This window comes from Grampus griseus, assembly GCF_964374135.1.
Source record: "Grampus griseus genome assembly, chromosome: 2".
NCBI classification, from domain to species: domain Eukaryota; kingdom Metazoa; phylum Chordata; class Mammalia; order Artiodactyla; family Delphinidae; genus Grampus; species Grampus griseus.
Window position 1 is genome coordinate 156,914,280 of NC_139018.1, and position 26,062 is coordinate 156,940,341.

General features: G+C 36.6%; 1 protein-coding gene across 3 annotated transcripts in view; it reads right to left on the reverse strand.

The window, feature by feature from the left end:
- The window catches only part of UPF2 (UPF2 regulator of nonsense mediated mRNA decay), a gene marked incomplete at its 3' end in the record, with an annotated part of 212,002 nt that overhangs the window by 158,923 nt on the left and 27,017 nt on the right, over positions 1-26,062 (reverse strand). For all 3 annotated transcript variants that reach the window (XM_082647666.1, XM_082647667.1, XM_082647668.1), the window contains exons 5-9: positions 24,044-24,241; positions 23,408-23,557; positions 22,049-22,152; positions 16,957-17,042; positions 5,205-5,313 (exon numbers count right to left, since the gene is read on the reverse strand). In XM_082647666.1, the coding sequence (XP_082503792.1) occupies positions 5,205-5,313; positions 16,957-17,042; positions 22,049-22,152; positions 23,408-23,557; positions 24,044-24,241 (647 nt within the window). The remainder of the gene's footprint in view (positions 1-5,204; positions 5,314-16,956; positions 17,043-22,048; positions 22,153-23,407; positions 23,558-24,043; positions 24,242-26,062) is intronic.

Below are 26,062 nucleotides of genomic sequence, written 5' to 3' on the forward strand. Positions count from 1 at the left end.
TTACTGAGCATCACAATTTACAAAAACACATAACATAGTGTATCATTCACAATTATTCCTAAATATTATTGAGGTTAAGGAGGTACAATCTAACTAACATGATAAGATTGTAGAATTTTTAAATGAAGTATTAGAAATCAATTATCTCACTCCCTCATTTTCAGATGAAAAAACTGAAGGCTTTTCAAAAGACTGTGACATAAAAAACAGACTAACTTATTCTGACTCCTCATTTAATATTTTCCAATCTCATGTGTTGACTCTTTATGATCAAATAGTATGTCAATCACTTCTGCAAAAGTAAATACAGATGAATTAACAATGTAAAATTTTCTGTATATTTTTAGTTCAATAATGTCTCAGATTTTACTTACATAATCAAATTTAGCAAAAATGCTGCTTACAACTCATTTATTAATAACAGCTGGAATTGAGATTACTCAAATAACTAAATTCATATACATTAATAAAAACTCTTCAAATATGTCAAGATACAAAAGTAAGAATTTCCAAGGCCTCTCATTCATTATTCCCCTGGAGGAAGAACCCTTTGTCCCAAACCAGCCCCTCTATAACTTCACCCAAATATTATATTTTCTGTCCTCCATAATTTGCTCATTTTGTTTTACATAAACATTCAATCATTCAACTAATTTTTTGGAAAATCCACTATACTCTAAACACTAAGTAGGCACTGGGTTTATAAATAAGTAAATTTGCCTTCAAAGAAACTTATTTATTTTATTCTAGGGACTACTGATCTCCAAAGTAGGGAGGGCAAGACTCTTCATCTACTGGGGTGTGGGGAAAAAGAAATGTTGAAACATCTATTTATGTTTTTGTTTTTTATCTCATACTTTTAAAGTTATTTTTGTATGTTTTATGATATACATGAAATATCTGGTAGAATTACAAATGCATATAATTTATAAATAAATATGCCTATACTGGGATATGTGGTCAACTTACTTTACCAACAGAGAGGCTTGATCAAAAAAGTTAGAAGACCACTGATTTCAAAAATGTCAATCAGTGAGGGTGATATGGCTACATTTAAATAAAAGTTGTCTTCTCCATTATTAAAGAAGTAGGCCTTGCTAAAAATGTGGAGGACACAGAAAACTAGAAAGGAAAAAAATTTCGTATAACCCCACTATCCAAAGACAGCCACTGGTAGCATACTGATATACAATTTTTTCTAGTCTTTACTTGCCAAGAATTTTAACATAACTATAAATTTATTATGTGTAAGATTTTAGAGCTTGCTTTTTTTCCCCTTAAAAAAAGCACTTTCGTAGAGAATGGACTTGAGGACACGGGGAGGGGGAAGGGTAAGCTGGGACGAAGTGAGACAGTGGCATGGACATATATACACTACCAAATGTAAAACAGATAGCTAGTGGGAAGCAGCTGCAAAGCACAGGGAGAGCAGCTCGTTGCTTTCTGACCACCTAGAGGGGTGGAATAGAAAGGATGGGGGGAGACGCAAGAGGGAGGAGATATGGGGTTATATGTGTATGTGTAGCTGATTCTCTTTGTTATAAAGCAGGAAGTAACACACCATTGTAAAGCAATTATACTCCAATAAAAATGTTTAAAAAAAAGCACTTTATGATTTGAAAACTTTTTGGTAAATAAGACTTTCTAATGGTTCTATATCATTTCAGCATTGTGATTATATGACCATTTTCTTAATCCATTTTTGGACTTCTAGATTATTTTCCCTTTTTTCCCTATTACAATTCATGATGTGAATAAAGCTTTTGGGGGTACTTAGGATTGTTTACTTGGGACAGATTCCCAGAGTTGTCCACTATATGAATGCCTCTAAGGATCTTGAAACATACTGCCAAATTCCTTCTCCAAATTCCAATCTCAAGTATATGTGATGGTTTCTCATTGTTATTACCTTCACTAACCTGTTAGTCAAATTAGCAAATCCGTTGCTTTAACTAGAATTTCTTTGACTACCAGGTGAGATTTCATACTGTTTTGCTAACCAGCGTTATTTCTCAGGTGAGGTTCTTAAGCACGGGACAAATAGGATCAATTGTGACAATATGTTGGAGCGGGATAGAAGCCAGAGATGGGAAACCTGGTGAAACAGCTATTCTCCTAATTCACGCTACAGAGACTGAAAGACAGCGGCACTGGGAATGAAGGAGAGACGCTAGCCTTGAGGAGGTGTTTTAGCAGATATATCAATAGAATTTGACAAATTTGGCTCCCGAATGTCAGAGGGGCGAAAGTAGATGTAGTTCCCTCAGTGAGTAGATAAAATATATTGCAAATTTATAGGGAGAATATAGAATCCGGTATAAGAAAGTGAAGGATAAAGGCATTTTTGAGAAGAAAATGAGTTTTATGGATGTATTTAGCTAAAAGTACATGAGAACTTATTAAGCACCAGGAGAGAGGTTCTGGCAAGAGATATATACGTGAGGCTGCTGGGAAACAGATGCCACCTGAACCCCAGGTAAACTGTGTTCCATCATAAAGGAGGGTGAAGGAAGTAAGTCTGGGGAAGGAACACCAACATATAAACTCAGCTGGAAAACAGAGCAAAGGATATTGAGGAGAGTAGTCATAAGCGAGAAGCAGGAGAGAGTGGTGGTAGAGAAGAGGTAATTATTATTATAATGACATCTGTGTGATAAGCTTTATATGAATTATCTCGTTTAATCAGTAAGAACAATCTCATTTAAAAAGATACAAATTGGGACTTCCCTGGTGGTGCAGTGAAGAAGAAGAATCCGCCTGCCAATGCAGGGGACACAGGTTCAAGTCCTGATCCAGGAAGATCCCACATGCCACACAGCAACTAAGCTCATGTGCCACAACTACTGAGCCTGCACTCTAGAGCCTGCGAGCCACAACTACTGAGCCCACGTGCCACAACTACTGAAGCCCTCGCGCCTAGAGCCCGTGCTCTGCAACGAGAAGCCACTGCAATGAGAAGCCCACGCACCGCAACGAAGAGTAGCCCTCGCTTGCCGTAACTAGAGAAAGCCCACGCGCAGCAACGAAGACCCAACGCAGCCAAAAATAAATAAATAAATAAATTTATTAAAATACAAATTATCCCACTTAACAAGCAAGGAAATCGAGGCATGGAGCACTTAAGTAACTTGGCCAAAGTTACAATGCTAGTATGTGGTAGAGTCAGAATGAGTTTCCTAAAAGGCAGGAGAGTCCAGCAATTCAGAATCTGCAGGGACATCAACTAGGATGAGGCGATTAGGAGGACACTGGTGGTTTCTGCCAGGGCGCTATGATGGTAAAACAAAGGGTAAACGTCAGAAGTGCAAGAGACACGTATACTCTACAACATCAAACAAGAAGGAAATGAAAGAGGACGGGGGGAGAGGTGCAGTTGAGGAAAGTTTTCCTGTTTTTATTTTAAGGATGGGAGAGTGCTGAGCACATTTTTTGCCTGATAAAAAGTCAATGGCAAAGTCTGCAGATTTGAGGGTGGGAAAGGCTAGACCCTGGAGGAAGCAGAGGTGATCGATGACATCAAGTGCCCTCTCTTCTCTCCCCTGAGAATAGCAGTTCCCAAATATACTCTGGAATCCTGATACTCTTCTAGTTGTAATGAAACCTTACAACAATAACAAAAATGCCAATTCCCTCAACTCTCACCCCAATTTTCAAAGATGGGATGGGAAGTACACATGAACAGAATTTTCTTAATTTTAGGTTTCTCACCAAAAGCACTAATTATGCTTGGTCCAGCAACTCATGGTTTGTTTGACTGTGGTTTGGTGGAGGGGTGTACGCATGTAACTCATACAATGCAGTCATACTGCCTGCTAGTAAAACAGTGTCTTGTCTGTATCTGTATGATGGGATTAAAATACCAACAATATGACTTCAGACGCATCTGCCCCCGAACTAGCAGCATGTAAACACTGTGTCTTTTGAGTGACTGTATATTCAGCCCCTTCCAGGAGGCTCACAGTGCTCATTACCCTATTAAAGCTTTGAGAATTCTTACCATAAAACAAAAGCAAAACGGTTTAACTTTCTGGATTTCAGTGTTTCCAAACTTCTCTAGACATAGAAACCTGTCCTTGATTAATATTATCTATGAAAGTCTGAAACACACTTCAGCAAAAAAGCTGGCCCAGAAAAATCTTACCCACAAATCTCATACTAACAAATTAACACCCATGGCAAGAAGCCTTTAGAGACCATTCCACCCCTCACACAGACTTTTGCTTCCTCTGGACTCAAGGCACTGACTCTCCAACAATTCATTTGGCAATTAAACATGCACTTCCTTATAATATCAAATTTATTTAGGGTTTAAATTTTTATTTCACTCTTGCTTTTATCAGCATTTAGGCCTTATCTTCCCAATTACATCATGAGATTCCTGACCTCAGGAATTATGTCTGTTCTGGTGCTCAGCCATACTACCGATTTGTGTATAGCCAGTGCAATGAAATGCAAATTGAGCAGAGCAAACATTTATCTGCATTCCAAGCAACTTGCTATATAAAGCTAAATTTTACAAACACAATTTTTCCATGGGCATACATGAACACTTGCATTTCATGTCTTTTCAAATTCTACCAATGTTCACTTTCAGTCATCGCTAAGGTATCCTTTTACTCCTTTCAAGCCTGTATCCACAAGATGGTGGGGTAACATGGGTTTGGGAGAACCACTCATAGGCACTCTATTAAGAATCTTTCTTCAAGCTAAGGATTCTTAAGGCAAGAATCAATAAAAACATGGTCTATGACAGCATTCACTGAGATCAGAGCATTTACGCAACTTCATGTGCCCCAAACGTTGGACCCCCAACACCTGAACAGGCATCCTACAGGCACTGTGTGCCCTGACTTGTCATGGCCAATCTTATGTTTCTTCGGGGAACACCAATGAGGCCTGCTGGCTCTCTTGACCTTGGAGAATGTTGTTACTTTACAAAAGCAAGAAGTGCAGACCCTACAATGGGAAAACAAGGTAGCAGCAACAGCTCATCTCCAAATTGGAATAGCATTTATCAATTTCAAGCTTTGCTGAGTAGATTTACATTTAAAAAATTTAGAAGTCCATACATTCTGAACTGTTATACCACTATCAAGTTTCAAAATGTGCTTACCAATAAAATAATCATATTTTTAAACTAAAGAATCCTCACTCATAAGTGTGTGTATATATATATATAACAAAATAAATGCTTAAATACATACATGAAATCTGAAATCCCCCCTCAGCATGGAACAAAGATCCTCTGCTACATCAGACATGCAGGGATGCAATGTAGCAACCAATCTTGCATAAAATGGTAGCAAATCCAACCTGCAAAAGTTACATGTGATATGTGTAAAAGGAAAGGCACACCAGAAATAACTCATTTTAAAATTTAAACTTTCTCAGATATATTCACACATTAAATGATTATAAAAACTAATAATAATCATACAGACATGCCTATGTATTGCCATTATAATGAAGTATTTGGAAATTCAATTTGCCTTGTGAAAGTTTATTAATAATATGGTATTTTCCATTCAGTACATTTACTGCACATTTGCAATTTCCATCGAGTACTCAATTTTGATAAAATATGAAATACCAAGCAAAGAAAACATGGCTTAAAGTTTTAATCACATAATTGCTGAGTAAATAAACAAAGATAACAAACAGTATAAAACAATCCTTTTAAACAATTTCCTTCATTTATCCATGGATAAGTTATTTCAAAGCTTCAATGTAAAGTAAAAGGGTAACCAATAACCAAAAGGGTATCTAAGAAGTCAAAAAAAATAATAATCACAAAACCCACACACTAACTTATTCTACCCATTATAGAACCCACTCAGATTCTCCCACGGGGCTTCTCGACTCTTACTCAGGACAATAAACACAAATCTGCATTTCCTCATGCTGCTGTGCCCTTTCATCATCAGAGCACTTTCTCATCAAATTTGGATGCAACTCCAGATTCCAGGACTCCAGGCAGCCACTACTAATCAGAATCAACACACAAGCTAAAAATTTATTTTCCATTCCTGCCACAGACATTATTTTATAAAACTTGATTATCCAATGATTCAACACTCAGCAGACCAGACTCTGAAGATGAGAAGCTGTGAGGAACTAATAAAAGCAGCTGCACTGACAGCAGCAAGTAATGGGAGCTGACAGGGAGGAAGGAAGCAAAAAACTAGAAAAATTCAAAGCAAGAGCTCAAAAACTACAACAACCCGCAGCCATTTAGAACAGACAAATAATTCTACAAGTCTTACATATCCCTGAATATATCATTATACTACAGAACATGAAAATGGTGTGATCACCAGAGAAAACTCTGCCTACCATGAAAGGCTGAGAATTAGACCTGGAAAATTCAGAAGGGACATAGTGAAGGAAGGAAGAATGGACAGAAATTTGAAAGGTGGAGTCAAGGAGAGGAAAGTGCTCAAATTCATGCCTAAGAGCCTCAAAAATTTTGTATTCCTCTTTGACCATTATAATTTCCTTTAAAACTTATCACGTATTTTTCTTCCCAAGGTGCCAGGCCCTGTCCTAGGCATCCAATCTCCATTATTTATCTTGTTGATACTGATAACCACCCCATCAGGTAGACATTATAATCACCATTTCAGAAATAAGACTACAGAGGTTGAGAGAAGTCAAGAATGTGGTGGCTCTGTAAAAGTACCTCAAAAAATTTTAAATGCATTATACCCTTCTTTAAAGAAATGAGAAGTACAGTCCGTTATGTAAAGAGCTGAATCAAAACATTTAGTGTTAAGCCTTATTTTAAATGTTTCTTTAAATTATTTTAAAAGTTTTATCAATTGAAGGTTAAGTTCTTGTCACACAGAAAATGCACACATGTGGGTCACATTACTCCTTGTTGATGTTACAAAAAAGAGGTATCCTGTAAGACACTCTCACAAATATGTAATAATTTTCTTAACGTCTGCTAGTGTGGGGAAAAAAAAAGCCTAGGGCAACTGCACACGTAATTTTCATGCATAAGAGATGGATTCATACTAATACCAAATTTACTTTCTAAACTTTCAAACTTTAGTTAGAATATTATATTTTAATATATTATTATATTTTAGTTGGAACGTTAGCTTTTTCATATCCACTTTAGCAAAAAATACTTTTTTTCTCAGTTCATGATCAATTACAAATACAGGACTTTAAACCTATGCCCCAGGTTCTACCGCTCCCAACTGCCACAACTACAGGTCAGAAAAATAAGACTCAAGAGTTGAGGTCATGGGATAACAAAGAGTAATACACTTGGAGTCGAGAGGCTCAGGCTCTAATTCTCTCAAACAGCACTTCTGTGACCTCATGAATTGACCTGACCTCATCTCCTACTATCCTGTCCAGTCTCACCGGACCCCCAGTAATCCTCAGAGCCTCAGCACTGGCTCTTCTCAGTAGCTGGAGTCTGCTTTCCCCAAATATCTCTGCCACTTACTCCCTCACAAAGGTCAAGTCTTAGTTCCAGTGACATCCCCTCCATGAGACCCATTCTGAATACACCATTGAAACTGCAAATCCATCCCACCCCCCAGCCCCTTACCCTGCACTATTATTTTTTAAATAGAGTTTATCACCTTCTAACGTATATAATTTACTTACTTGTTCATAGGTGCTTGATAGATATTTCTTACTGTCAGCTTTTATTCTAAACTATTCTTCATATTAATGAAATATCATCCAATTTTTATAAGAATAATATTAAATTTGATCAACTTTTATATTTTATCAAACAAGCACTAGTTTATCAAATATCTTTTTTTAAATTTATTTATTTATTTATTTTTGGCCGAGTTGGGTCTTTGTTTCTGCGTGCGGGCTTCCCCTAGTTGCAGTGAATGGGGGCTACTCTTTGTTGTGGTGCATGGGCTCTAGGCACGCAGGCTTCAGTAGTTGTGGCACGTGGGCTCAGTAGTTGTGGCTGGCGGGCTCTAGAGTGCAGGCTCAGTAGTTGTGGCACACGGGCTTAGCTGCTGCTCAGCATGTGGGATCTTCCAGGACCAGGGCTCGAATCTGTGTCCCCTGCATTGGCAGGCGGATTCTTAACCACTGCGCCACCAGGGAAGCCCTATCAAATATCTTTTATGCAGTCAATGGGAGAATCATATAGTTTATTTTCCCTACTGGTGTTACATATATTAATAAGTTTCCTGGGCTTCCCTGGTGGCACAGTTGTTGAGAGTCCACCTGCCGATGCAGGGAACACGGGTTCGTGCCCCGGTCCGGGAAGATCCCACATGCTGCAGAGCGGCTGGGCCCGTGAGCCATGGCCTCTGAGCCTGCGTGTCCGGAGCCTGTGCTCCGCAACGGGAGAGGCCACAACAGTGAGAGGCCCGCGTACCGCAAAAAAATAAAAATAAAAAATAAGTTTCCTGTTTAAAGTAGCTTTTCATTCCTAAGATCAATCCTCTTTGATCATGCTGGATGTTTGTTTTTAATATACTATTAAATATAAATTGTTAGTATTTTACTTAGAATTTTTATATCGACATTAAAAAGTGAGACCGGTCCACACTTTTAACATCCTCGCTCTTTTTTTTGTTAAGATTTTGCCTATTTCTTCATATTATGAAATGGGAAGTTCTCCTTCCTATGCTCTGGAAAAAACGATACAGCAAAGAAATTACTCTGATAATTTTTTACATTTTCTTCCATAATCACTGGTCTATTTAATTTTGTCTTGATTGAATCAAGTTTGAAAATGTGTATTTTTTCCAAGAAAATTACTTGTTTCACTGAGGTTTTCAAGTGGTTTTTTTAAACTTCTAGTATATCATCTGGCTTATTCTTAAACTTTTTAATGTTTTCTTTATATTTTCTAAATGGTTCTCTACCTGGATTTTTTTTTTAAGAATTAGCTTCTGAGTTTACAAAATTAATATTAATCTTGATTGTCTTTTTCAATGTATTTTTCAACAAAATTTGAGATTATAGGGCTTCCCTGGTGGCGCACTGGTTGAGACTCTGCCTGCCGATGCAGGGGACATGGGTTCGTGCCCCGGTCCGGGAAGATCCCACATGCCACGGAGCGGCTGGGCCCGTGAGCCATGGCCGCTGAGCCTGTGCGCCCAGAGACTGTGCTCCGCAGCGGGAGAGGCCACAGCAATAAGAGGCCCGCGTACCGCAAAAAAAAAAAAAAAAAATTGAGATTATAACACGTAGAAGCAAAAAATTTTAATCAAACTATGTCATTTCCTTTTTTCTTCTTTTCCTGGTCAAGTCACCTATACTTCATTTTTTTTATTCTTCCAATTGGCTCAATCTATTGATACTTCAAAGCTTTTTCCCAGCCCCCAAAGAAAGGTGGATAGAGCCACCCATTTTAAAGTAAAGCAGCCTGTGTTATCCATGCAGAGTAACATCAGTAAACTAAGAACACAGGTCAGCACTTTCAGCTTCAACAGGAATTTAAAAATTAGGTTAAGGATCCCCTAGAAGATCTTAACTCTTTTAATTAAGCCTTTCTAAGTAGTTAGTAATCCTAGTTTTTGTTTCTTTCAGAACTGGTCATATGGAAGTAAAGCCAGATATTCTGTTTTCCCAGAATCCTCTACTAATAAACTCACCAAATCCTTCTCAAACTAAGAAATTCCTAAAATTCCTTTTTCCACTATACTTTTTACAATTAAATGGATCGTTGATACTAAATGTCATCCTGCCCCACTTAAATCTTCCAAGTTCTGTGAATGTTCATTCCTTACTTCACAAAGTAAGATCCCCTATGATGCAAATAATATAAGAAATTACATATTTTTTCAATGTTAGTCCTATTTAAGTATGTTTTTCTGTCTTTTACACCTTCCTACAAATGCAAGCCCAAATGGAATGGAGTGCTAAATGCTATATCAATCACATGAAAGTTATAAAACACTTTAATCAACATAAAAAGCAAATTTCTGTGTTAAATTTTAAGCTAGATATATATTTTATTTTATTTGACTTTTCTAAAAGTGAACTAGAAAATAAACTTAGACCCTTCCTCTGAAAACTGAATTTTATAATCTTCTGAGAGTGATAATTATTTTTACCAACAATTAATGAGTGAACCATTTAAAAAGAGTGTTTTTTTCTTAAATAATAATAAAACCTTGCTTATACTTTCAAGGTCTCCTAAATCACACATTTAAGTATCCTACAAGCAGTTAATGATCATCAACTAAGTAAACATCCAGTTACTAACTACAAGTAAGAACAGGAAAGCAGGATAGCATACTTTTGTTCCTGAGGGGGAAAAAAAAGGAATCTTAAAGGCTTTTATTTCGTAATCAATCAGCTTTCAAAAAAAAGTCCAGCTTTTTTCTGTCTCTTTAAAATCTAAAGAATTTAACTGTTGAAAGCTATTAATTATATCTGTGCTCAAAAATGTCTAGAAAAAAATTAATGTGAAAGAACACTGTTACTGTTCAATTAAAGAATACAAAGGTTTTTCTTCATAGGAAACACCAAAGCAGATGACGATTCAAAAAAGAGAAAATATAATAAACAAAAGACTGGGATCATTTACTCTGAAACTGACAACCAAATGCTCCGATGACTTTTTCCACAACATTCACATTCCCAATTCAACAGTGCCATCAAGTGGTGCAACATGCTAACAGATTTCCCAAAACTCAGTTTCTCATTTTTTAGCAAGGGGAGGTCAAATTATAAAGACTCTCACAAAAACTCCAGCAAATGCTCCTAAAAGCTGGATCAGGAAAAGCTGTCCAAGACTTAAGTGAAGCACTTTACCTCTGAAGAATATTCTGTTTATATTAATGTAAAGAGATTCTGAACATACATCCATCTGCTAAAACACGGCAAAATCCATATGGCTTCAAAGTCACTAAAACCAATACCAGGTCCATCTATATTCAAAACAAGGAACTAAGAGATGCTTAGGTACGCTCCCTGATTCTGGCTGACTTTACACCTGAAAGTTTGCTTAGGTGAGGGAACCTCTGGAGGGGCTAGGAATGTTCTCTATCTTGATCTAGGTGTGGATATACACATATACTTAAGATGTAAGCACTTTATGTCATATGATCCAGCAATCCCACTGCCGGGCATACACCCAGACAAAACTATAATTTGAAAAGATACATGCATCCCTATGTTCATAGCAGCTTGTACAATAGCCAAGACATGGAAACAACCTAAATGTCCATGGACAGATGAATGGATAAAGAAGATGTGGTACATATATACAGTGGAATACTACCCAGCCATCTGTAGCAACATGGATGGACCTAGAGATTATCATACTAAGCGAAGTAAGTCAGACAGAGAAAGACAAATACCATATGGTATCATATGTGGAATCTAAACTACAACACAAATGAATACATCTATGAAACAAAACATAAACAGGCTCACAGACGTAGAGAACAGACCTGTGGTTGCCAAAGGTGAGGTCAGGTTGGGGAGGGAAGGGTTGGGCACTTGGGATTAGCAGATGCAAACCAGTATATATGGGATGGATAAACAACAAGGCCCTACTGTATAGTACAGGGAAATATCAATATCCTGTGATAAACCAGAATGGAAAATATGAAAAAGAATATATACATGTATAACTGAGTCACTTGGCTGTACAGCAGAAATTAACATTGTAAATCAACTATACTTCAATAAAATTTTTTTTAAAAGATGTAAGCACTTTATGTGAAATTTCATGTGTGGACAGTTATACTACAAATTAACTGTAGGATGATATATAAATATATAATTAAGGAGGTTTCTAGTAGATTTCATTTCTGTGGATTCCTTCAAATTAACAGGCTAAGAGATATAATGCCAGCCTTTTGAGATTTTTTTTTTAACCACTGTTTATTTAATGAAGGAAGAACACAACTGAAAGTTAAAACAGTGCTCCACATCAGACATTTAAGAACTGTAAAAATGGAATAAATCAATTTTTAAAACTTTTGTGCTGCAAATGATACCAAGAAAGTGAAAGACAACTCACAGAATGAAAGAAACCATCTGCAAATTATATCTGACAAGAGACGTGCACAAAGTATATATAAAGAACTCATACAACAATAATAAAAAGACAAATAATACAACTTAAAAGGAGGTAAAGGATTTGAACAGAACATTTTCCAAAGAAGACATACAAATGGCCAATGAGCACATGAAAAAATGCTCAAAATAATTAGCCATTAGAGAAATGCAAATCAAAACCACAATGAGATAAGATTCCACTACACACTAAGATGGCTATAATCAAAACGGGGACAACAACAACTGTTGGTAAGGATATGGAAAAACTGGAACCTTCACACATTGCTGTTGGGAATGTAAAATGCAGCCACTGCGAAAAATAGTTTAGTGGTTACTAAAAATGTTAAACATAGTTACCCTAAAACACAGCAATTCCACTCATAGGTATATACTCAAGAGAACTGAAAACAAAGACCACACAAAAACTTGTACACAAAGAGTCACAACGGCATATTCATAATAGCTAAAAAGTGGAAACAACTCAAATGTCCGTCAACTGACAAATGGGTAAACAAAATGTGGTATATATCTATACAATGAAATATTATTCAGCCTTTAAAAAGAAGGAAATTTTAATACATGCTATGATATGGATCAATCTTGAAAACCTACTAAGCGAAAGAAGTCAGGCACAAAAGGCCATATATTTTATGATTTCATTTACAGGAAATACCCAGAATAGTAACTCCATAGAGACTGAAAGTAGATTAGTGGTTTCTTAGGACAGGAGAGAGAGTGGGCAGGGAGGGAATGGAACTGCCTGCTAATAGATATAAGGTTTCTTTTAGGGGGACAAAAATGTTTTCAAATTTTATTGTTGTGATAGTTGAATATATTTAAAACACTGAACTGTATACTTCAAATGGGTGAACTGTATGGTTATGTGAATTATATTCCAATAAACCCTGTTTTTTTTGTTTTTGCTTTTTTTAAAGAAAAGAACTGTAAAAACCTTAAAGAGTTATCTAGTTTAGTGCTTCCTAAACCAAACTATACAAACTAGGTAAGACAGCTTAAATTCTCTACCACATATACACACATATAAAACCTTTGGGTCCTCACAGTCACAGGCACTCAAGTAACTATAAAATGATTCATTCTGGTTTTTATAGTCGGCTCAGGCTGGAGGGGCTAAATGGATAAAGGAGGGAATCCTGGCCATAGAGAAGAATAAAGACATTCACTAGGATCCATGTCCTTTGGGAGGAGGGGAGGGAGATGCCACACAAAGAGAGAGGCGCCCCTTTTTCCAAAAATGTTTGTGGAATGTTCATGAAAACTGACTACATAATAGGACACAAGAAAATTTTTAAAAATTCCATAAAGCACAAGTAACACAGTATTCTCTAATCACAGTGCAATAAAAATATGATTAACCAGAAAACAAAACAAAAAAGTCCCACTACCTGGAAATTTCAAAACTCTCTCAAATATCTCCTTAGGTAACAATGTAAAAACAAACTGAAATTGGAGAATTTCCAGAAAACATAAAAATAGAAATCACCACATGTCAGAACTAAGAGATACAGCTAAAACCAGGGTCAGAGGACAGCAATATATAATATAAATGCCAAAAAAGGAACAAAATGAATTAAAGAAACCAAAAAAGAAGAAAATAAAGATAAAATCCAAAAATAATGAGTAAGAAAACAGTAAAACAGTAGAATAAATACATAGATAATCTAGAGGCTGGGTTTTATGTGTGTGTGTGTGTGTGTGTGTGTGTGTATGTGTGTGAAAAAAACTAAAATGAATAAACCACTAGCTAATATAATGAAGAGGAGGAAGAAGAAAGGAAAGGTATTATACAAATACAGGGCTGTTTGTAATGGCAAAGACTGGAAGTCCAAAGTGGTTAAATACAGTACATTCATAAAAAGAAACACTGCAGCTTTAAAAAGAACAATAGAAATCTTTATGTATAGACCTGAAAAGATTTCCAAGATATACTGTTAAGTGAAAAGAGTAAAGTTCAGAACAATAGGTATAAGAAGTTGCCCTTGTGTAAAAAAGCAGGAAATATAAGAATGTTCGCATGTTCTTGCACATGCAAAAGAAACTTTGGAAAGATGCAAGAATCAAGACAGCGGTTTCCTACTGGGAGGAGTAGGAATTGGGTAGATGGGGAGACAAGGATAGGAAAGATAATTTTCAGCACAATGTTCTATATACTTCAGTGTTCTGAGTCCTGTGAGTGCATTACTTATTTTTTAAATAAAATTTTAAATTTGCATATGACCAATATTAATTCACCAAATATTTTCAAGCCCTTACTGTGTATCAAACACTACAGCTGATGTTGCAGATGTTCAAAATGAAAAGATCTAGTCCTCTTTTAAAGGGCCCATATTTTTACAGTTTCATAGGGGTACAGGCGCAAACCAACACTGACCCAATATGCCTAATGTAACGTGCCGAATTCTTTGTATGTATGAAGACATTAAGTCGAAAGTCTATTAAAGAGCACCTATATATACGTTAGGGAAATAAAGATGGTTGTTCAGAGACGATAACTCTTACGCTAAGAGTTCAAGACTGGAGATTTTTTGGTGGAAAAATACAGGATATCCCAGATAGAGTAGAAAGCAGAGGCTTGGAAGCAGAGAACAAAGGGTATTCAAGAAATCGTTACAGATCAGGATTTTCCAAGAGTGGCTAGAATGACGACTGAAGAAGCTGAAAAGGGGCTAGATGAGTAAGGGCATTGTAAATACCAGGTTACATAAGTTTATCACCTTCTGTCTGTGCGGCATTGTGCTCAGTGCTGAGGATAAAGAAGTAAACATGGCCTCCCTCCTGCAGCTTAGTCTAGACAACAATGTCCAGGGAAACCAAGAAACAGGTTTTTTCAGTAGTTCTGATGCGTGACCTTTCCTGTCTCTGGTTCTGTTGCCTCTATCAGAAATGCTTTCTACGTTCCCTCTCCTCATCCATCCCTCACCTAGCTCATTCCATTCTCAGGTCTTGGATTAAATGACCCTTGTTCCAGGCAGCCTTCTCTTACTGCCGAGACTAAGTCAATCAGTTCCCCGTGTTACGTACTTCAAAACATGCTGGGATTCTTCCTGTCAACTGCACTTAGAATTCTCTTTCTTCCTCTCGAAACTGTAAGCTGCATGAATACGAGTTGAATCTGTCTTGTTCACCACTGTATCTCCAGCACTAATCACAGTATAGAGTAGACCCTTAGTTAATGAATAAATTTTAGAAGATAATTTAACCTTTCCTGATCACTCAGGCTGAATATAAGAAACCTAAATTATTATATTTATATATTTCAGGTATATAAGACTATGTGGTCTCTTCCTCATAGCTCCAAAAGGATATACATTTTAAGTACTTGTATCTTTATTTTTTTCTCTCCTCTCAAACCATAATTGTCACTTCCTACTACTTTCAAGTCTGTTTCTAGCAGATTCCAACTACTTCTAATTTGCAGCCAACTGCTGAGCTAAGCAGATAAATCCAGTTATAAAGGATGTAACTGGCATAAAACCAAGTAATAGTATATAGTTTTTCAGGAGTTTTCTCTAGGGTGAGGGAGTGGGAAGGAATGGGGATAAAGGGAGACAAGATGCTCTCTTATAAGTAAACTATTTAATATTACTGCATAATTTCTTTTGTTAACAAAGCCTTTTATTTTTGCTAAATTTGGTTCATTCTATGCTAGAAGTCCAGATAATTGTTACTACGTTTCTTCATTCAAATAAACAGTTGAAAAGAAAACTATGAAAGTAAACACTCCACTGTATAGGTAAAGAAAAGAATCACTTTAAAAAACTGGTCCAAAATATTAAGGAAAAAAATTTTGGAGTTTGAAATTTTGAGTTTGAAAGTAAAATGTGTCTCACAATCAAAGGCTTAAAAGTAACTGGCAATATTCTTTTCTTTCTTAGTTGTACATGAAATAATGATGCACCTCATAACTGATGGCACCTCAGATTTGATGAAATGCAGTACATAATTTTACATAATAAAAATAATTCATCTATGATTTTCTCAATTAGATAATTCTGAATTATCTACTCACTATATTAGCACATTCCATCTCCCTTGTCCCACTAAAATGAAAAAACAAATGCTCATTAATGCTGCTGACAAGGAGATAAAAACCAATATAAAGGAAAAAAGTAGTGATTTGGTTTCACTGTGAAATGTTACCATTTAAGAGACCAATGAATGAACCAAATTAAAATTTTGCTTAAGAAATCTTTAGTGAAATCCCTCAGAATCCGTATCTTCTGGGGAAAGTATATATCTTAGCTATGATGTATGTAATCATGATAATAGCTAACAAAATCCTTTAATTATTCACTGTTGAATAAACAGAAATGGATCTCCTCCAGGTTCCTAAGGTCAACAATCTATGACCTGTTGTGGTCCTAAAATATGCGGGTGAAGTAGGGGTTTTAATTTAGTGTAAGTTAGAGCATTAGAATTGTCTACCAGCATTATTCATAATTTCTTGAATTACCAGCAACATAATCACTAATGTGACTTCCAAGTCCAAACTAGCATAATTACAAAAAAAAACTTGAAATTTTTCATTTAAACACAACTCTTAAAAATTAGATACAATCAATTTAGTCTGATCTTTCTATAAAATAAAAACTCTCCAAAAAAAGATATACCATTTATTATTTTTTCTCCTCAGAGGCAAAAGTGTAAACAAGTTGCTTCTAGCAATGATTAAGTTACTTAAGTTCTTATAATTCTTAAATTTTTTCTCTCAAAATAACAAGAAAGCATCAGAAGAAATATTCCCACTAGAGCTCATGAACAAAAATCAATGAGAAATAAGTTCTAGAAAATATGCTAACAACAATGATAATAAGTTCTGTTGACAAGGGATATTTTCTAAGAGATAAATAAACAAGAACTTAGACCTTACAATCATCATTGCAGGGTAAAAACACTAAGAAATTACTTTTTTTTTTTTTTTTTACCTACCTTTGTCTGGGAACTATAAAGAGCGCCCGGACCAGCTTCTTCCTATTTGCTTTTGTGTTCATGTTCATGCAAAAATCCATTGCTGCCTATAGGAGAAAAAGCAAACTTTTTTCTTAAAAAAATCTCCATTTAGCTACTGAAAGCAGAAACTCTGCATGCTACAATGATTTCTAATAGTTCCTAAACAGTTCACAAAGGTTTTAAGACACTAGTATTATAAGCATATCCCAAACTTTAAAGATCACTAAGCTTAAACTCCTCTCTCCTTATATATCTCAAAATATATGTTTCATAAACTTTTTAATTGCAACCTAGTGTTAGAAACAGAACTTCAAGTGAGTAGATTGAAGACCCACCATGACATGTTTGGCAAATAACTATATGAAATGTACAATCCATGCTTTTGATCTCATAAATCAATGTTAATACCAGGAAAGTTTTCTGGTAAAATGTACAAAGTAACAAGAAGCCAGGAACCAAGAAAATTACTAATGCTAAGGATAACCAAAAAAGAATAAAGACCAACTACGTATGAGACATAGACACAGATTATCCCTAGAAACGTGTAAGAGTAAGTGCTTCAACAATGAGTAAAAATGTTTACTGTCAACAGTCAGATCTGGTAACAAACTAAAGAAACCACATCATAGGACTACAATAAATACCCATAATTATTATTTAGTATAGCAATCCACTATTCTATATTTTAATAACGAAAATGTGTTCAATATTTCATCAATATGTCTAACATCTAATATAAGTGTAGAAGAAAAGCTACAAGAAGTGTATGTTCCGGGAAGCCATTAGAAAACAAAACTATGAGTAGTTGGTATTTTTTAAATATAGGTATATATATTTTTTAAACATTATCAAAGATTTTCAATATACATGGTTTAAGAAAATAACAAGTTTAAGTTATACTTTAAAAAGAAAAAAACTATTATCAAATATCCTTTTGGGTACCTCAAGTATTTTCCTTCCATAGGTTCGCATGATTATTTTATCATTAATCCCAATCTTTAGGTAGATTTGAGGATCAGGTAACAAAGATCCTCAGACTTCCCTACAAAGGGGTTCAACTCTTCAACAATACACTCACTGAAACACCTCCCATTTGATTAAAACTTTTGCTGAAAAAAATGACACAACTAATGGTGATTAGATTCAAACCCAGGAAACTAACTCACATTGAAAGTATTCACCAAGATTGAAACTGTCACTATTAGTCAAAAGTAAAACCAATGTAAATTTTTCCTTCTGCTTGTAAAGGGAGTATAATATATTTTATTAAAGTTTCTATTGTATAACATTAAAGCTTCTTACAGCTAATTAGAATAACAAAGAGAAAAGCTGAAAATATACTAAAGTTCCTTCAAGTAATTCACCCATATGAAACACTGAAAAATTCTGGACTAGTATAATAAAAATCCCAAAGGTCATGTACTCAGAAAAGAAAACTGGTTAACACTGGAAAACTTCACACACACACACACACACACACACACACACACACACACCCCTCAAATCAACATTTTTTGAAAAATATACAGAAAAAATTTTAATGGCTAATAATGGCCTATGTTTCAACATAAATTAGGAAACAAAAAAATAAGATGTACTTCAATAACTATTTTAGAACATTATCCTTTAACAGGCAATGAACACTTTTCCTACCACAATAATCAAAGGCCAGTTAGATGGAAAAAAACTACAATGCTCAAAACTCTGCAAAGATTAGGAGTTCGTAAACATGTAAATGCCTGGTACACATAGTGGTGGCTCAATAAATACGTAGAATAAATGAATAAAAGACTACATGAAAACTGCCAGAATTAATAAGTTTGAGGAAATTAAAAAGAAAAAAAAGCTTCACATGTATATAATTCTTAGATTTAACCAGCCCTGCCCTTTGGGGAGAAATGAAAGCGAAGGAATCACTGGTGTGGTGTCTGTCTGCCCGGGTTACAAGTGCTGCCTGACAACTCAACAAGCAGTTTTTGAAAACTTGTTTCAAAACATTGTAAGTAAATGAAAGACAGTTCAACAATCATTTTTTATTTTTTTAAGTAAAAATAAACTCTTCTGATCATCAAATGCATGCAGAAATAAGCATCACAATGAATGACATTACCTGCAGAAGTCACCTAAAAGAAATCTTCACTTCAGGTCATATATTGTTACATAAGTATTGAATTCAAAAGAATTCTTAGATTTTTCTATTTTCCAACTACTTTTCCCTCTTAAGCCATTTGGAACTCTGCCAATATAGATGGAAAAAATTCCTTTCATGAGGAAGCTGACTCCCAGGAGGAACCTACTGGGGTCCAACAGGGCAGGGTAACCTCCTATTTTCCATCTGAACCTCCAAGAGCTAACCCAGAAGTTAATATATGGTCATTACTGAGCTGGGCACTGCAGGATACTTTCCAATACAGATTCACATGAGATCTTCCCACTCAACTTTCAGGATAGCACTCAAAACGGCTGCAAGGGTGTGGCAGGCATGTCAAGGTATCTCTCATCCTGCTGATATCCAGTGAATATATGAAAATTTAGCTGGGGAAAAATTCAATCATATCCCAACCTTAGGAAAATAAGCAGTTGTTTAAAAGGTAGTCTCTGCTATATTCTACAGATGAAAGAAAAAAGAGACTATCTCTTCAGAAAACAGAAATAAATGTTGTAATTACTAAGTTTTTGAAAACTGTACATTGACCTAATTACTCCAAGAGGTGATTAGCCAATTTTGAATTTTTTTCAAGCCTATTTGATTATATGAATAGTTACTGAAACACATCTAAATTATTTGTAGAAGAGCTAAACAAGCTGAAAGTCAAAAAACAACTTGATGTCTGTAGTACTCTATAGGGAACCCTCAATACATTATGGGGAGAAAAAAGGATAAAAGATTACATTACACCTTGACTTAAAAATGATTTAAAGCAATGATTTTCAAACTTTGGGTCTCAAGAGTGTTCTACACTCTTAAAAATTATTAAGGACCTGAAAGAACTTTGTTTTTGTGGGTTAATATGTTTATCAGCAGTTACTGTTTTTAGAAGTTAAAACTGAGAAATTTTCAAAATATTAATTCACATAAAAATACCAATAAATCTATTAGTTGTTAACATTTTTTGGAAATTTTTTTTTAATGAAAAAAAATTTAGTGACAGAAGAGTGGTATTCTTCTAGAAGATACCTTAGATTCTCATATCTATAGATTCTCGTATCTATTTCTGCACTCAATCTGTTGTGACATGTTGTTTTGGATGAAGTATATGAAGAAACTCCAGGGACTTCTCTGGTGGTGCAGTGGTTAAGAATCCACTTGCCAATGCAGGGGACACGGGTTCGAGCCCTGGTCCAGGAGGATCCCACATGTGGTGGAGCAGCTAAGCCCGTGCACCACAACTACTGAGCCCACATGCTGCAACTACTGAAGCCCGAGCACCTGGAGCCCGTGCTCTGCAACAAGCCCACGTGCCACAACTAGAGAAAGCCTGTATGCAGCAACAGAGACCCAATGCAGCCAAAAATAAATAAATACGTTTATTAAAAAAAAAAAAAGAAACTCCAGTTTCACACATATATGTAGCTGGAAAGGGAGGCATATTTTAATATTGTTTTCAGTAATTATAGATATTCTTTGATACTTCACCAAAACTTGACAAGTGGTAGTTTCTTAAACATCAGTTGCAATGTGAAATCTGAAACTGTATCAATCAACTTCTCATGCTCTGCTAGATTAAAATCCATTGGTCTATCTTGCACTGAGTGAATTTTTAATATCCAATCAAGATTTTGTTGACCTTATGTACTGGTAATTCAGAACAATGGTTCACTGAGCTATGCAGATCTTCCAAACACTTACACAGTATTTTTAAATTACATTATTTGACATCACCACTCATCTTATCAGAAAAGTCTCACCAATAAAGCCTCTTCAGAAAAGAACTGGGAAGATGTCAAGCTTATGGTGGTGAACAGAAGTTTTCCAAAATTCTAATTTTTGCTGGAAAGTCAAATTTATCCACTGGCAATAAATACTTTTAGTTGTTTCCCTTGAAGTGAGAGGCTCACCTGTTCATGTTAGAAAAATGTCTGCTAAACACCCACGTCTGAATAACCACAGTTTGTCCATCAGTTCTTTCAAGTAAAAACAGTATTCTATGTAAAAAGCAACTAGTTTAGCTTGCAACTAATGATTGAGGCAACCTTTCCTCGAGGCAACTTAGAGATAGTATATGTGCTTTACACGTCCTTCTTATTTTATCAAGTTAAAAGGAAGTGTACTTGGGCTTCCCTGGTGGCGCAGTGATTGAGAGTCCACCTGCCGATGCAGGGGACACGGGTTCGTGCCCCGGTCCGGGAAGATCCCACATGCCGCGGAGCGGCTAGGCCCGTGAGCCATGGCCGCTAAGCCTGTGCGTCCGGAGCCTGTGCTCCGCAGCGGGAGAGGCCACAATGGTGAGAGGCCCGCGTACCGCACAAAAAAAAAAAAAAAAAAGGAAGTGTACTCGAAGACTGAAATGAAACAAAATTACTCCAATTTTAATGGATTCATCTAAGTGAAAGTAGCATTGTTCTTTTAATTGCAAATGCACGGCAGTGGCTACTAGTACAGTCTGCTACCCATGCAGCTTGATTCGTGTTAAAATGCCAGCAGCTTTACCCATCACCACTTTTGCAAATGTCAAAAACAGTGAAAAAGTGGGGAAAAAAATTCCTAGTATTAGTATGGAAAGAGTTTTGACCTTACAGACCCCTGAAAGTGCCTCAGAAGACACCAGGAATCTACAGAGCATACTTTAAGAACTTCTGGTCTAACACAGTATTTCCCACACTGAGGAATCCCTATGTGAAGGGGAGAGGTGTCAAGCTAACAGGATTCTAGAGACAGTTCCACCCCCAAACACAACATCTACAAATTGGCTACCACTGTATGTGTTTATTTTGAATTCCCATATTAGATTCCATTTGAAGAAATGGTTCATTCTACAGCCACAACAGTCCAAAAACCATAGACGTTCCTAATTCAAGCTATCCTACAAGGTCTACATGCTTGAGTAAAGTCACACAGAAGCAATCATACCTTGTCTATCAGATCACGGTTGACACAGTTGGGCAATTGCTGGAGAAAAGCATCTACTATGAGCTTGAGATGAGATCCAGTGCTGGCTTCTTCATCCTCTTGTTCTAACATGAAATTCGTTTTTAAACAGGTTTAAAAATATATATACATAGACAATATAAGAATAAAAACATCCAGTAAGAAGTTATCTGGGGCATAGATAATCTAGAGCACTTTTCTTACTCATGAAAAAATGAAGCATTTTTTGAGATATTACCCTAGAAAGTGTGGGTATCTTTAGAATCATAACCCTAAATCACTACTGTCTTTCAGATATCAACTATAAAAAGGCAAACTTTTACATGATAAGTCATAAGTTGCATGTAGTTTTATAGTAGATCTGCTATTTTCATCTGTCATGCATCCCTTCTCCCATGTCTTCAATTAACAGTACGATCATCGCTTGCCCTCGAAGGCAATCCATGGGATTCTGATGGGGAAGGGTGCTGCCCAAGCACAGACACCACCACTCCTCTCGGCCACAGGCAAGCATGACACAGGACTAGCCAAGTCCTTCCATGAGGCTTATACACAGACAGTGAGAGACAAGCCCCTTTTCTTCTGATGTCACTAACTGGTTTGAGCCAAGGGTAGCCTCCAGCCATGCCTCACTCCCTTCATGACATGGATAAACAGAATCTGCAGTAGGAAACAATGAAGCCCATAGAGAGACAGGCAATACTGACAGAAGGTATCTTTCTAATAAAAAATCCTAACTAATAAAGAAACTTGATGGGAAGTATTCAGGAAATAATTAACAATGTGATAATTTTATTACTAAATATAAAACATTACTCAATTATAAAGATAAAATTACCACAGATGAACTGATATACTAATTGTCTTTTTAACTCTCAACTTTCAAATACACTTATGTTAAGACTGTAAACATTATATCAGCATTAGAATACATTAAGGACAATGCTAGCAAGTAGAGAAGTGTAAGAAATATATATTAACATTCAGATTATCACTAAAGTTTGTAGTCACATAATATAGGACATGTAGTATTTCTGTTCCAAATCAAATTCCAAAAAAGTGATAGCCTAGAAACAACAGGAAAACAAGGAATAAAAGAGTAAAGACCCATATTCTCAGGCGAGGGCTTTGTGTAGAAACACTAATCAAAACTTGGGAATTCCCCAGCAGTCCAGCATTTAGGACTCCGTGCTCTCACTGCCGAGGGACCATGTTCAATCGCTGGTCAGGGAACTAACATCCCACAAGTTGCAGAGCGTGGCCAAAAATAAATAAAATAAAACAGACGTTTAAAAAAAAAACAACTAGTCAAAAATTAAAATTTTTGGCAAAAGTGTTTACCTTGCTCATCAAGAAGTTTCTTTGTAAGATCTTCACCTTCATCTCCACCCTCTAGCTCCAAAGTGTCATCATTAATCTCTAGGTTCTCCAACTCAAGCTCCAAATCGTCAGGACTTGATACCTCCTTATTATCCTTAGGTTCCTTTGCCTCTGTTTGAAATCAAAGAATCAGTACCTCTGAATTAAAAGTCATAGTGAAATCCTGCTGCAAAAACTACAAAGACTCACAAAATCTGCATCGTTTGTCTTAGAATCTACATTTATACCTGGCAAGAAATTTGACATATTCAGATTTTTTAAAATACATTATGTTCACTGAGAACAAAGACCATAACTTCTTTGATTCTGTATGCCATCTGTTCACTGAAGAAATGAACAGATGGATGGATTGATGAATTGATGAATGGAGACATACATGGCATGAGGATCTGTGGTAAAGATGAGGGGAAGATAAAGCTGATTAGATAAAGTGAACTCAAATTAATTAAGATGTCCATATTATTCTGTCATTCATTTAATCTAGTGACTCAATGTTCGTATTACAAAACTAGTAAATAAAAAAAAATTTACAAATATTATTTTGAAACTAATCTTTATAGCACTTCAATATAAAAAAATTTGTCCTCCAGCACTTACCTTTGTAATCATCCTTGTTGGACTCTTTACTCTGACAACTTTTTTCATTATCTTTAAACAAGATGGCTGGAACAAAAGCTTTCAAATCAATGAGGTTCTCATAAAAATTCCGAGCATCTTCATCCTCCCATATACCACCTTCCAAGTCATATTCTCCAGGTTTACCAGGTGTAAATATATCAATTCCAGGCCCATGCTCTACAATAAAGTAAATCACAAGGAATTAAAACCAATAAACCTTGAATGCTTTGATTAACAGATGCTTCTTCAATCCACAAGCACTCTGAACTGTTCATGTAACAATCTTTACCAGAAAATCACAAACTGTGTTTTAAGTAAAGCTCTAAACCAGGACAGACAAGAGTAAAGCATAGGATAAAGATGCTTTTCTCTTAAATGTTTTAAGCAACTGATATGAGATTACGTAGCTATTTGATATATTACGCCCACCTTCATAAAACTTAAAACCAATATAAGAAATATATAAGCCTGGTCATTCCTAAACATCCAGCTTAAAGTCCCACCTCCCCTATGAAGCATTGTTTTAAGACTTGCAACCCTCTGTACAATTTATATCATAATTATCATCACAAGTTTATGGTTTATCTTACCATAAACCCTTAAGAAGTAACACTCCTTTTGGTATCTTACCATAAACCCTTAAGAAGCAACCCTCCTTTTGGTATTTACTTGGTATAAGACAGATTGCCATAAATGGTCAATTGATAAATAACTGGAAAGGAAGGGAAGGAGTGATGAGGAAATATATAGATATTTCAGTACAGAGTGGAAAACCATGTATAACACACACACACACACACACACACACACACACACACAGTCTACCTTACATACAACTATACTTTCTTAAACTCAGAACATTAAAAGTAACTAATTTCCTACTTCATGATCATGAGACCATTCATGATTTTATCTATCCTCACTGTACATCTCTCCAAACTAGAGAATGATCCTGCAGATTAAAATTCACCCTGAGGGGTTCCTTGGTGGTGCAGGGGTTAAGAATCCTCCTGCCAATGCAGGAGACAAGGGTTCGAGCCCTGGTCCAGGAAGATCCCACATGCCGCAGAGCAACTAAGTCTGCGCGCCACAACTACTGAGCCTGCGCTCTAAAGCCCGCGTGCCACAACTACTGAAACCCGTGCACCTAGAGCCCATGCTCCGCAACAAGAGAAGCCACCGCAATGAGAAGCCCGTGCACCGCAAGGAAGAGTAGTCCCCGCTCGCTGCAACTAGAGAGAAGCCCACGAACAGCAACGAACACCCAATGCAGCCCAAAATTAAGCAATTAATTAATTATTTTTTTAAAAAAGAATCTAACAGAGCAGAAACCAGAATTAAAAACAAAAACAAAACAAAACAAAAAAATCCTGAGAGGGACTTCCCTGGTGGCGCAGTGGTTAAGAATCTGCCTGCCGAATTCCCTGGTGGTCCACTGGTTAAGACTCTGTGCTCTCAATGCAGGGGGCAGGGGTTTGATCCCTGGCTGGGGAACTAAAATCCTGCATGATGCAGAGCATGACCCCCCAAAAATAAAAAAATTAAAAAAAAAAACTAAAAGGATGTTTTGGGGCTTCCCTGGTGGCACAGTGGTTGAGAGTCCGCCTGCCGATGCAGGGGACACGGGTTCGTGCCCCGGTCTGGGAAGATCCCACATGCCACGGAGCGGCTGGGCCCGGGGGCCATGGCCGCTGAGCCTGCGCGTCCAGAGCCTGCGCGTCCGGAGCCTGTGCTCTGCAACGGGAGAGGCCACAACAGTAAGAGGCCCGAGTACCACAAAAAAAAAAAGAATCTGCCTGCCAATGCAGGAGACACGGGTTCGAGCCCTGGTCCGGGAAGATCCCACATGCTGCGGAGCAACTAAGCCTGTGCACCACAACTACTAAGCCTGCGCTCTGGAGCCTGCGAGCCACAACTACTGAGCCCACGTGCCACAACTACTGAAGCCCACATGCCTAGAGCCCATGCTCCGCAACAAGAGAAGCCACCGCAACGAGA